A 12812-nucleotide genomic window follows, 5' to 3' on the forward strand; every position below is an offset into this window, starting at 1 on the left:
GTTGGATGGTTTATACATAAACCTTGAGAACACTTGTCAGTGACTGGCTGGGTTTACTAATTATAAACCAGTAGAAAAACACTGAGCAAACTCTCCTTGTGTGGGCACAACTTTAATGTGAAGCTCTTTCTAAACGCATAAGCACTCATTATCCCTGTGGTATATTGCTGGGTTGTATTTATTAGGTGTGTTTGCCTGAGTTTTATAAATAATATATGACAGCTAGCTTATATTTCTAACAGTTCCTGTTTTTAGAGAACCTAAGTAGTTGGCTAATAAAATCACCACTGTCCATGTGCAACCCTTGCGGGGAATTTAAAATTAATTTTTAAAAATCACTATTGTGTAGCTATTCTCGTTGTAGTGAACTTACCATCTAATGATAAATTATATCTGACCAGCTAAAAAAAGAAGTGTGTCGTTGGCAGAAGTACTGGGACAGTCTTTTGGTTTGGTTTTTGATTTTCCAATATGATTTAGAGGCTTGTTTGTGAATATTCTGGGTGTTGGCAAATCCCCCAGCAGGAATTGCTGGGTGCTGTTGTGTCTAGGGTTGGACCTCTATATAACTCTAATTCCTGTTGATAATAAGGAGCTGATCATCCATTGAATTCTCAGGCAAAGGATCCGTTGATACAAAAGAGATGGCATAATTTTAGCATCCCAAACATGGGTACATTGTGGTGCTTAGTTTCACAGAAGAATGTTTAGAGTTTGGGAGGGTATGAATAATGACTGTTTCCAAATTCCAGTTTTCTTATGCATATTGAAAGGAATGTAACCTTCACAGTGCTAGCTGGTTTTTAATTGTTTCCATTTTTTAAAATCAGGAATTGAGTTGATCTGTGAAAAAGACATTGATCTGGCAGCCCAGGTGCAAGAGTTATTGGAATTTCTCCATGAGAAGCAGCATGAATTGGAGCTCAATGCGGAGCAGACTCATAAGCGGCTAGAGCAGTGCCTCCAGTTACGGCACCTCCAGGCTGAAGTCAAACAGGTAAGCCCGGCCCCTTCTTCCTTCAGCCTGGGTTTCTCAGCCAGCCGAGCCTGACCTGGGACCTGCTTCTGATATGAGGTAAGGCATACAGAGCCACAGGTGCCCCTTTAAGTAACCAGCACTTCGAAAATAGGACTACTTGTATTAGTTTCTGAAAACTTGGCTGCAGTAACAAATAGACCCAATGATCCAATGGCTCAAACAACAAATGCTTGATTTCTTGCTTACGTGACAATCCATTCCAGATTTGTCCTCAGTCACTGAATCTATTCTTTCTTTCTATCCTCAATCCTGTCAAGCAGTCCATGGGAAATATACAAATCCTTTATCAATAAGCATATTTAGGATATAGAGTCAGGTTAATTAATTTGGGGCACCCGTGTGCCTGACATATAGTTAATATTCAGTAACTAGTAGCAATTACCGTCACTATTTCCAAAGTGTGTATGGTTATTATAGGAAAGTTTTCTTGCCATATTAAAGTTGATTTTAAAAAGGAAAAAGCTTATCTGCATGAAGCATCATGCTAGGCGTTTTATGCTTAATCTCTAGGAGCCTGTGGGAACATACACACAATGACCAATGTCACATTTTTAAAATAGTACAGGCCAGGCATGGTGGTTCATACCTGTAGTCCCAGCACTTTGGGAGGCCAAGGCAAGAGAGTCACTTGAGGCCAGCAGTTTAAGACCAACCTGGACAACATGGTGAGACTGCACAAAAAATGTTCAATATTAGCTGAATGTGGTGGCACATGCCTGTGGTCCCAGCTAATTGGGAGGCTAAGGAAGAAGGATCGCTTGAGTCCAGGAGTTTGAAGCTGCAGTGAGCTGTGATCATGTCACTGCACTCCAGCCTGGATGACAGTGCAAGACCCTGTTTCCAAAAAATAAAAATTACAAAAAGTACATATATTAAGAACAGACTAAGTGGTAATTGTTTTAATTTGCTATTTGTACAAAGGTGGGGGTGAAGAAGTAAAAGTATAATAATAGTTCCATTTTGTTGAGTGCTGTGGGCGTGTTACACACATCTTCATCCATCCTCACAACCATTCTCTGAAGTAGACTTTATTCCCATTTTATAGATGAGGCCACTGAAGCTTACGAGGTCAGCAGACCACGATCACCCTGAGGAGAGAGCACATCACTGCTCTCCACAGGTCCCAGAGGGGTTCCCAGCAGGGCAGGTACCACATCACTCCTGTGGTTGCCCCTTTCTGCCCCATTCTACCCAAATCATCCTAAGCAAAGAAGCATCTTTTAAACACGTTTTTTTCTTGTCTGTAGTGGCTGCTGGAGCTTTTACCTTTTTTCTTCAGAAAACCATAGCTCAGCATGCTGGAACTTTTAGAATTAAAGCCTTTTAATTTAGTATGAGGGCCAAAAGCATCTTATTTTGTTAAATTGTTGCTTGATTCCTTATATTAAAGGTATTCCTTCCTCTAATGCCTCTGTCTTAGTTATTATATTGTTATTTATTATAAGTCTATCTTCTCCACTCCCCATCTCTTCCAATCAGTGCTGAGCTATAGCCCACACACGCCATGCTAAAGATCTGTATTCCGTGCAGATTACATTCCTGAGCCCCAAGCAAGGCAGGGTTACAGTGCTGCCCTCCAGGTTGTTTCTGCTTAATGACACTGGGATCAAACCTGAGTCTCCAGAGAGACATGTTATTTATAAGGACTTGATGGAAATCCTAGCAGGCCCAGAACAATAATGAGTATGCAAATTCTGCGACTTAGTAGTTAAGGCTGGACTTTCTTTTCATATGAGAAATCCTTTCTCATTTATAATCTCATTTTAAGAGAACATACCCATGGGGAGAAGTGGTGTTATGCTTACTTTTCAAATGAGGAAACTAAGGTACCATAGGGTTAGTGCTCCCCAAGCCCTCTTGACTAGTCAGCTGAAACTTCAGCCCAGGCCTCCTAAATCCAAGGTCCTACAGTTTGCCTCTGCTGGCCCCCACTCTTGCCATGTGGTCCCAGGAGAAATAGAAGCCCTCCAACGTAGGTGAAGTGAAGTGGGCCAGGCACAGAAATACTACACGCATGTGGGAGCTAAAAAAGTAGATCTCATAGAAGTGGAGAGTAGAGTAGTGGCTATCAGAGGTAGAGAAGGGTAGAGGGGAGGGGATGATAAGGAGAGGTTGGTTAATGGGGACAAAATTACAGTTAGAAGGAATACATTCTAGTGTGGTATAGTACAGTAGGGTGACTATAGTTAACAACAATTTATTGTATATTTCAAAATAGCTAAAAGAAAGGAATTTGAATGTTTCCAACACAAATAAATGAGGTGATGGTTATCCCAGTTACAATGTGCACTACACATGGTATATCTGTATCAAAATATCACATGTATCCCATAAATATGTACAATTATGTTTATCAATTCAAAATTTAAAATAAGAATCCTTCTAGCTGAATGGTCTTAGGTTTTCCTGACCTCAGCAGTACCATGTATGAGAGGACAGGAGCAGGCATAGCCTAAGCTTGATGGAGAGGGTGGCACCTGTCTGAGGTCAGCAAGGCTCCAGCAGGTCATCGAAGTCCTCTGCTGCACCTACTTGGTTATTTCCATCAGTGGAAGGTGGCAGGAAGGACCATCTGAACAAAACATAACAGGAAAATCATTCCTATTTGACTTTGAAATGAAATATATAAATTTGCTTTTGTTCCTGATTTTTCATTTATTTTTCTCCAGCACCAGTGGTACATTCAGCTCCCTAATTCTCTTTTCCTTGGCTGATATTAAAATAGAAATATATTCATTCTCCAACTACACATCCTATATAGGAGGAGACTGGGCTGATGATAAGTATTTTGTTAAATAGGGAGTGGACTGTCTATATATAAATAATCTGGGGTGGACTAATATCTATATACATTCCCATTTATAATATCATGAGTGGGGAGACAAAAAAGGAATTCTTCTGTGGGGGTGGGAAGATTCCTTATTTCTACCGTGACAAAAATGACACACCGTGGGATTGTCGTTCAAGACTGTACAAAATTGCTCAAACCGGATTCTCAGGAAATCTACCAAACCCTTTGCAAAGGGCATTGGTCCTCGAGATGCCAAGGGACTGCTGCTTGGTTAAGCCACCATGCCTCATTAGACAGGCTTGTTTTCCTTGTCAGTGTAGGCTCTTTCCTTAGGGAGCCCTCTGATCCAGTTTCAGAGAAGGCATTTGTATTTGATGGAAATTGGTGGAGCAGGAAATATTGATTTGGAAGCTGTTGACTCTTGGAAAAAGGGAGTTAATTTAGATGTCGGTATTGATCAGTGAGGCTAAATTTAGACAGTAGCTTGAGAGTCTCTTTTGAATATAGTCTCAAGAAAGAAAGAAAAAGGACACTTTAATTGAAATGCCATTAATGGGGGCAGAAAGGGAGAAGACAATAATAGATTATGATACAACTATGTCATTAGAGCTCATAGATTAAAGGTTTAGATGTGATCATGGCCAATCATAACCTTAAGTGTAGTTTTACCAAAATAATATTAAACTGAAGTACTGAAAAGCAAGGAAGGCACAGACATTAGACTAAAAATTATATTAATGGACTCAAAAAAAATGAAATTGATTGATGCAACTGATTTTCTTTCTGAGGGTTTATATAGGACTTTATATCTAAGATAGATAGCCCAAACACCCCTAGAGAAATGGTGGACCTTGAAGGGAAACCACTCCACTAATTACAGCCCATGGAGCAGATCCCTGGACCACTCAATGCCAAATTACTCTTCAAACCCCACAGAATGCTCTGATAGCTACCAGGAAAATTACTACTCTGGTGAAGATGACCTCACATCTATTAGATAATTCAGAAAGATTTGAAAGACCTACCTAATGAGCATAAAACTAAATGAATTTCCATATGTATTCCTGCAAAGCAGTGCATTTAGCAGAAAATAAGCTAAAATGGATTTATAAAATGTTGTGTCTCTAAGCTATGAGGAAAGAAGTTATATTTATTTGATTACTAAAGACATTGGCTTAATTTCCTTCTTTGCACCAAATGCTGGCCAAAATTTGCATATAATCAAGATGGACATTTAGGACAAAGGAGAAAATATTAATGTGTCCTCATTCTCCTGTGGAGAATACTGTGTTCAGTTCTGTTGACTGAATATAAAAGAGAGGAATTGAAGTAGAGCCAAAAGAGGGGCAGCCAACAGGACAAGTACCATCCTTTTGTTTCAAAATGGAGATAATTAAGAGGACATATGGCCACAGTCTATAAACCATGAAGGATGAACATCTGCAGTCTCATAGACCATGGATTTTTAGAACTAAGGAATACTGGACATATGACAGGCTCCGTGCTACCATCTGAGGAGCTGATTATTTTTCCTGTGGCTAGAGTTTCAGAAACAACTATGCCTTGTGATAAATCATCTATAATAGAGGTCCTTAGAGTCAGTTGCCTTGAGTACAACCTCATAGCTTTGCTGTAGGTGTGACCTTGAGAACACAGCCATCTACAGGCGACTTTCCAGTCTACATGGTTACAAGGCTCAGCCTGCCCAGCTTAAATGGCATCACCATTTGTGGATATCTTCATCCACTTACTCAAATCCATTCTCCGGACTTGGGCTTAGCTGAGCTTTCCTGGCCTGAAGAAGCAATAGATCTTCATGTACAGTTCCCCCTCAAGCTCAGACTGAGCTGAACTTTTGACCTAGCTCTTAAGTCCCCAAGCAGTGATATTCTTTCAGTCCTTCATTTCTACGTAACTGATTTTCTTGGACACCCTAGGGGCACTCTTTGAGTTTTGAAAGTAGTGTGGAATGTTAGAGCTGGAAATTATCTTTAAAGATCATCTAACCTATTGGCTAAATTGTTGCCTAAAATGTTTGATCAATGTCAATATTCATTTTACAGTTTGAAAAATACTTTTACATTAATTATTTTATTTTTTCTTTACCCCGAGCCTTATGCAAGGAAAGTGTTCACATTTTACAGATGAGAAAACTGAGCCTTGGGGAGCTTAAATGATGTTTGCAAGGTCACACAGCTCAAGATTAGTAGAACCAACGTTTTCTCATTTTAGTTATGATGTTTCTTAACTTGCACATATTTGTATGCTCACAGAAGACTAACTAGCCAGTTGTATGAACCTGGAAGATTAAAAATACCAGTAATAGAAAATTATACCAACAAGGGTTATCAGTGATCACAGTAAAAGGATAATGATGACAAAACAGCTAAGGAAGCTACATCACATCAGAATATGCCAGTAAGCTCATACAGACACTGGAATAAAGCTCTCTTCTCATTAAGAGAGGTATAAATAATCACCTTATTATCCAGCTTTTCTCCAAACTAAAAATCACCACCAGTACCATCATAATCATCAGACTTTACATTTTACGCATTGTTGCGTCAACCCTGCAATGCAGAAAAGGAAGGTACAATTATCCTTATTTTACAGATGAGAAAACTGAGACTCAGAGGGGTTAAGTGATTTTTCCAGGTAAGTAAAAAGCCGCGTTTCTGACTCCATATGTTATGTTATTTTTCTGCTATGCCAGGTCTACGTCCAGGACTGACTCTTTCATAGGGATCAGCCCCACTCTGGAGCTAAGCCATGGATGTAAACTACCATGCATTTTTAGCTTCCTAAAATCTAATCTCCCACTTTAAAGTCCTGGAATGCCTTTTTAAACAGCATTTAGTAAATAAAAATGAACAAGGAAATGACGTGATATAATTTAAAAAGTAGGTACTGAAACCCATGATGTTTCTAAATGGGAAGCTGGTAAGTAGGGATCCCACCACCATAGCTATAATTCATGTTTCCTGTTGACTGAAACTGGAGAGAAAAATTTTCTAACAAAACTGAAGAGGTCAAAAGGGAGTCAAATTGTCCTACAGGCATTGATGTGTGATGCACTTGGAGAAGTCGTTTCGCTGACACCCTCAAATGAATCTTCAGACCAAACAAAATGCAGTAAATCATGGCAGAGGGATACCGTAAACTCCATTTCCCAAAGAGATGAGGCATTTGGGCATGCAGTCTATGAATGCATGCGCCCAAAGTTACAGGCAACTTTTCAAAATAATTAGCACCTCTAGGCAGCCAGCCACAGTCCACCAGTGACAACAGGGATTTCACGTGAACACCCTGAGCAGTTATTTCCTGTAACTAATTGCTTTACAGATTGGCATCTCATCTACAATCTGCCAGCCTGGCTGTGAATTAACATCTCAATCCAAGTAGCCCAGCTTTAGTGGGATTTATGACCTGATGTTATCTATGCACAATAAGGCATGAGTCATTTTTTGCCCAGGGATGAAATTTGAGAGGTGCCTATGAGTTATAGAGCACGAGACTAGGCTTGGTATTTTCTAATTGTTCAATGTGAGGAAGTAGAGGGGAGAAAAATATGAAAGCAAATCTGAAACAGATAGTGGTGTCTTTCTCCTTTGGCATGAGGTGATAGATGGGTGGTATTTACTGATCTTGAAATTTCAGAATAGCTTTTATTTCTTCTCCAAGCAAACTCTCAGACTCCCTAATAAGGAAAGTATTTGGCAGTGTTCTGGTGACCAGACACCAGGTAGGTTTTCAGAGCCTAACGCTTCCAGTTGCATTATTTGTTCTAACTTTATTAGCTGGATAATTTCCACATCCCTTTTTCACCTAGAACTCTCTAGACAGTGTCAGCTGTTTCTTCTTCTATCCTAATATTCCCTCATTGAGTTTTCTTTCTCCCAGTACTTGTTAACATCACATAGAAGTTGTATTCAGCCTACCCATGGCCTCTCAATAATTTAAGTCGATTATATTATAGCTTACTCCCATTTTTCTGATGATTCAGAAGATGGGTTATTCCTATTTTGCTTGTTTTCTTTCTCTTTTCTCCTTTTTTGGGGTTGTTTACCTACTGAAGTTCAAACCTGCCTACCCTTGGTTATTTTGCAGGGTAGAGGAGATTAGACTTACTGCTCAGGTGTGACCTGGGTATACTCCATTACTTCAAAAACTACACCACACCCATTATATGCGAAGTACTGTGCTAGGTACTGTGTGAGACTAAAATATGACGAATATATTGCCCCAGATTTCAGGAAGTTTATGTTCTCAGGGGGAAATGAAACATAGGTTGAAATAAAGAAACCAGGAAGTCTGTGGTGACTACCATAAAGGTGGTACATGCAAAATGATATGCTCGCACTAGATGAAGATGAGATTGTTTCTAGCAGGAGAGATTAGGTGCAAAAGGTTTCCATAAGTTGTTGTTATTTGAACTGGACCTTATAAAAAAAGAAAAGGATACCAACAGATGGAATGTATTTATTTATACCATCCTATGTTCCAGAAGGAAGTTTAGACATGTATACAGTACCACCATGTTAAGTAATGTTTACATTATGTGGGTGAGGAAATTGGGACGGGGGTGACGTGGAGCTGGGAATAAAGCAGGTACATAAAATAAGTACCTTATGGCACAGGTACTCTGTATGATTGGGGAGATGACCATTTAAATTATGGAGACCTTTGCTGTCCTCTCTCCAACAGAAGATAAATGATAGTGAGCTCTGTGTCTGAAGTCCCCGTGAGAAGAGGCAACAGCTCTGGAGAAACTGCGGAAGGCCATTCATCTGTGTGCTTGTCCCGATTCCCTAGGTCCTGGGATGGATCCGCAATGGAGAGTCAATGCTCAACGCCAGCCTGGTCAATGCCAGCTCTTTGTCCGAAGCAGAGCAGCTGCAGCGGGAGCACGAGCAGTTCCAGCTGGCCATCGAGGTAACACCCAAATCTGGCTGCACTGTCCTCCCTTCCCCTTTCTGCTCTGTACCTCAGGCAGGGTGATTCTCAGGTGTGGGTGTTCCTTCAGGCAGCGAAGGTAGAATGGTCCAGGGAGCCTCCCTCTTACCCAAAAATTAATGGGGAAGCAAATGCAGGGGTTCATCCTCCAGGGAGGCCTGGTGTTAGAAAACAAATATTCACACTTCATATGAGAATCTTTGTTATCTATCTGTACCTTCAACCTTTAAGGCCACTGGTACATTGGTTTTTTTAATACATTCTAGATATGTACCATGTGAGGAAATGTAAAAGTAAAAGGTTAGAAGTCACTTCCGGTGAAGATCACTCAAGATTGAGGATAAACAAGTACAAAGGTCATTATAAATTAGGATCCTGTGTTTAACCATTTGGTTTACATGTAACCCTTAGATACTATTGTCAGAGTCTGCCTTTTAACAAGGATAATGAGCGTTGGAGCAGATTGCACCAGATATTTTTACCCCGCTGAAAGTAGTTGTTCAATAATGCTGGTAGAACAATATTTAAAGAATAAACTGCAACCAGAAGAAGTTCATCAACAGGGACTTTTTAGAAGGCTATTTAAAAATAAAACTTCATTTATGATAATCTAATATAAATTTTGTCTTGCTTTAAGTACCCTTAATTATCCTTTTTTACTAGGACATTGTCCTTCCCAGAGAGACTTGAACTGATTGCTTTAGAGTGGTGTAGGAAAAAGAGTAGGAAATGGGACACGGGAACTATATTAAAAATAAAATAAGGTAATTACCAATGGGAAAAGAGACAGAATGAAAACTTCAAAGACATTCATTACTTGTGGTTCAGTATAGAATTCAACCCACTTCTGAGTGTGTAAGAAATGCAAAGATGTTATCTTTTGCTAAAAAAAAAAAAAAAAAAAGATTGTTAATGGGTCATTTCTACAGCAATGATGGCAAAATAATAAAATTTTAATTGCCTGTGTCTTTTTATGCAGTAATCCAACTGATTGCTCGCCATTTTTAAGCTAGTGTTGATTGATTGCAACCATTTAATTTCCCGGAAACCATAGTGGATGTATAAACAGTGTTAAGATGTATGATATTTTCTTAGGAACCATTACTAGTACTAGAAGAACTGTCTGGGATTTGAGATTTAAAAACAAACTTCATATTGCACACACTGCATCAGCAAATCATTTTCTAAGGCGGAATTAACCAGAGGAAATAAGTTTTATTACCATCAGCTGTCTCTATTGTAGCTTTCTGACACACCGAAATATCACAGTGTTAGGATATATTCACTATAAAGAAAAAATCAGAATTGGGGTTATAATCAAGAAACAGGGCCAGGCATGGTGGTTCACGTGTGTAATCCCAGCAATTTGGGAGGCCAAGATGGGCAGACAGCTTGAGGTCAGGAGTTCAAGACCAGCCTGGCCAAATGGTGAAACCCCATCTCTACTAAAAATACAAAAATAAAGTAGCCAGGCATGGCGGTGGGTGCTTGTAATCCCAGCTACTCGGGAGGCTGAGGCAGGATAATTGCTTGAACCCAGGAGGTGGAGGTCGCAGTGAACTGAGATTGTACCACTGCACTCCAGCCTCGGTGACAGAGTAAGACCCTGTCTCAAAAACAAAAAAAGAATTGGACACACAGCAGTCAAGTTCCCACAGTCATAGCAGCAACGAAGAAAATGAAGGCTGAGTGATCAGACTAGAGGTATAGCACAGTTATGAGGCATGCTGGGCAGAATGAAGACAGCTCTTGGCCATACCTCCTCTTTATTTATCTTTGGTGAGAAGGTTTGCCTAAATCAAATGGTGGGCAAGTAAGACCAAATGTCATAACACACTTAAGCATCTCAATGAGCTTTTGAGGAAGCATGGGTAAATGTATTCACAGTGCTTGAAATGACTATATTCCACATGACTGCATATGCAGTACGTATTCATTTGTGTTAGACACCGTTTCATCTTTACAGAATAGAGGCTCACTAAGCATAAACACCTCTTAATCAGTTCTGGGTTTCTCTCTGGATACAACTTGATCAAATATTCTTGGAATTGATGTTGAGATATAGGCCACTTAGTCTCGAGAGGGCATGGCAGAGCAGTTAGGATTTCTAGAAGATATTGGGAATGAAAGGTAGGGAGAGTCTGCATTGCCTAGAACAATGAAGGGAACAGAACCAGAATTGCAACATATGCTCCTTCTCCAGGTGGCCTGCATTTCTCCTTAAATGTGTCAGTTCAGACTAGGCTCTCCATCAGAAGGAAAATATGCCAGGGAAGATAAGCTGTTTCAAAGGGAGTGAAAGCAGTTGGGTTTGGCTTAACCCACTTTGACAGTGTTACTAGAGGCCTTTGCAATGATTGTTGGTGGGGAGCATAATTTGACTTCTTTCTTGAACCCTAAGAAAGAACCCTGGGTTCCATCAGGGAAAATAAAAAAGTAGTAAATAGGATGCATATAATTTATTGTTTAAATGAGATCCTTTAAAGGTGAGGAAGGGAATTATTAATAACTAAGCCAGAAAAATAGGCATATACTGGAACTGTCATGGGCAAACTATGATGTTTGCTAACTTATAATATCTTGGGTGACCTCATTAGATTGAAGGTTTTGGTCTTTCTAAGGAAGGTCAGGATTTTTACCTGAAGTGGCCTCGGTTTCAAGAAGCCTTTCCCAGAGCCATTCAGGATGGAAAGCAGTACAGAGCATTTGAAAGAAATTTAGCTTTGTCAAACCCAGAATATTATTTGTTAGTATCTAAGATGTGGCTGATTAATCTTCATGAACTGTGAACTTCAAAATCTATTGTTCTTTGAAATCCTCTTATGCATTTTAAGAATAAGCATTATGTCAGAAGAAGTAGCTAAAACTGGATAATAAATTCAGTTGATTCAGTTCCATTCTCTTCTGTGTACTCCTACTAAATATTAATGTCCTTGATAATCCATGTCTTAAGGATATAGCACTCAACAGGATTAGATAATGGGGAGTAGAAATAAGTGCAAAATAATTACTTAAGCTCAGCAAAGCAAAGATTATGTTATATGGATAAGAGTTTATCATTCAGGAAATTAAAGGGGGAAGGTACTCCCAGGACTATTACATGATAATGAATTTCAAAGTAAGAAAGAACATTTGTATATATATTACATATAATATATATTTTCATATATTGTGGGAAAATCAAGGTTACTCCTCCACTGTCAGAGAAAAATACATAACTATTTTATGATAACAATTCTATGCTCATTTTAGATATTGAAAAGAGGCCAGATAATTATCATAATTGTTAATGTTCATTTGGTGAACCCTTCCTCCAAATGAGATACTATAGATACTGTTCCAATTGCTAGAGATGAAATGATGTGATGAGCTATAGTAGAAAGAACACAGGTTTGGGAATAGGTCAAATATGAGTCTTAATTCTGGTTTCATTACTTCTTTGGGTTGTACATTTTTGGTCAAGTCACTTAGCCAGCTGAGCCTCAGTTTCTTAATCTGTGAATTGGGAGTAATAATATCCACCTCGTAGTCATGTTGAGAGAACTAGAAAATATATACATAAGCACAGTGCTTATGATTTTTCAAACCATCCTTGCCTTGAGAGTGTCACAGTCTAAGTAAGGAGAATCAGCCAAGTGTTAGATGAGTGACATAGAAGTTCAGAAGAGGGTGGTTTACAGTGAGTCTCTGGCTATCTGAAAAGGCCTCATCCAAGGAGGGTAGACTTTAGCTGAGTCTCAAAGGGAAGCTGGAACATGTATGGGGAGAGATTTGGACAGCCATAAAAGGCAGGAAGAATGAAGGCAGCAAAAGCAAGAAAGTACGTGGTGTGTTTTCAAAGGGTTTTTGTAAGGAAGTAATTCGTGATCATGTTATGGAAGTAGTTTGGGACCATGTTGTAATGAGGGCCTTTTAATGACATCCTCCAAAGTTTGGAATTAATTTCAAAGCAATGGGAAGACCACTGAAGGCTTGAATTGAGAGAAGGTAGTGGCATTTATGACATAAAATGAGAGTTTTAGAACTGGA

The 12812-nt window shown here is 39.3% G+C and overlaps 1 protein-coding gene across 24 annotated transcripts in view; it reads left to right on the top strand.

The window, feature by feature from the left end:
• The window catches only part of KALRN (kalirin RhoGEF kinase), a 690448-nt gene that overhangs the window by 390887 nt on the left and 286749 nt on the right, over positions 1–12812 (top strand). For all 24 annotated transcript variants that reach the window (XM_031662269.1, XM_031662306.1, XM_031662320.1 and 21 more), the window contains 2 exons: positions 831–997; positions 8643–8762. In XM_031662269.1, the coding sequence (XP_031518129.1) occupies positions 831–997; positions 8643–8762 (287 nt within the window). The remainder of the gene's footprint in view (positions 1–830; positions 998–8642; positions 8763–12812) is intronic.

This window comes from Papio anubis, chromosome 2, assembly GCF_008728515.1.
Source record: "Papio anubis isolate 15944 chromosome 2, Panubis1.0, whole genome shotgun sequence".
NCBI lineage: Eukaryota > Metazoa > Chordata > Mammalia > Primates > Cercopithecidae > Papio > Papio anubis.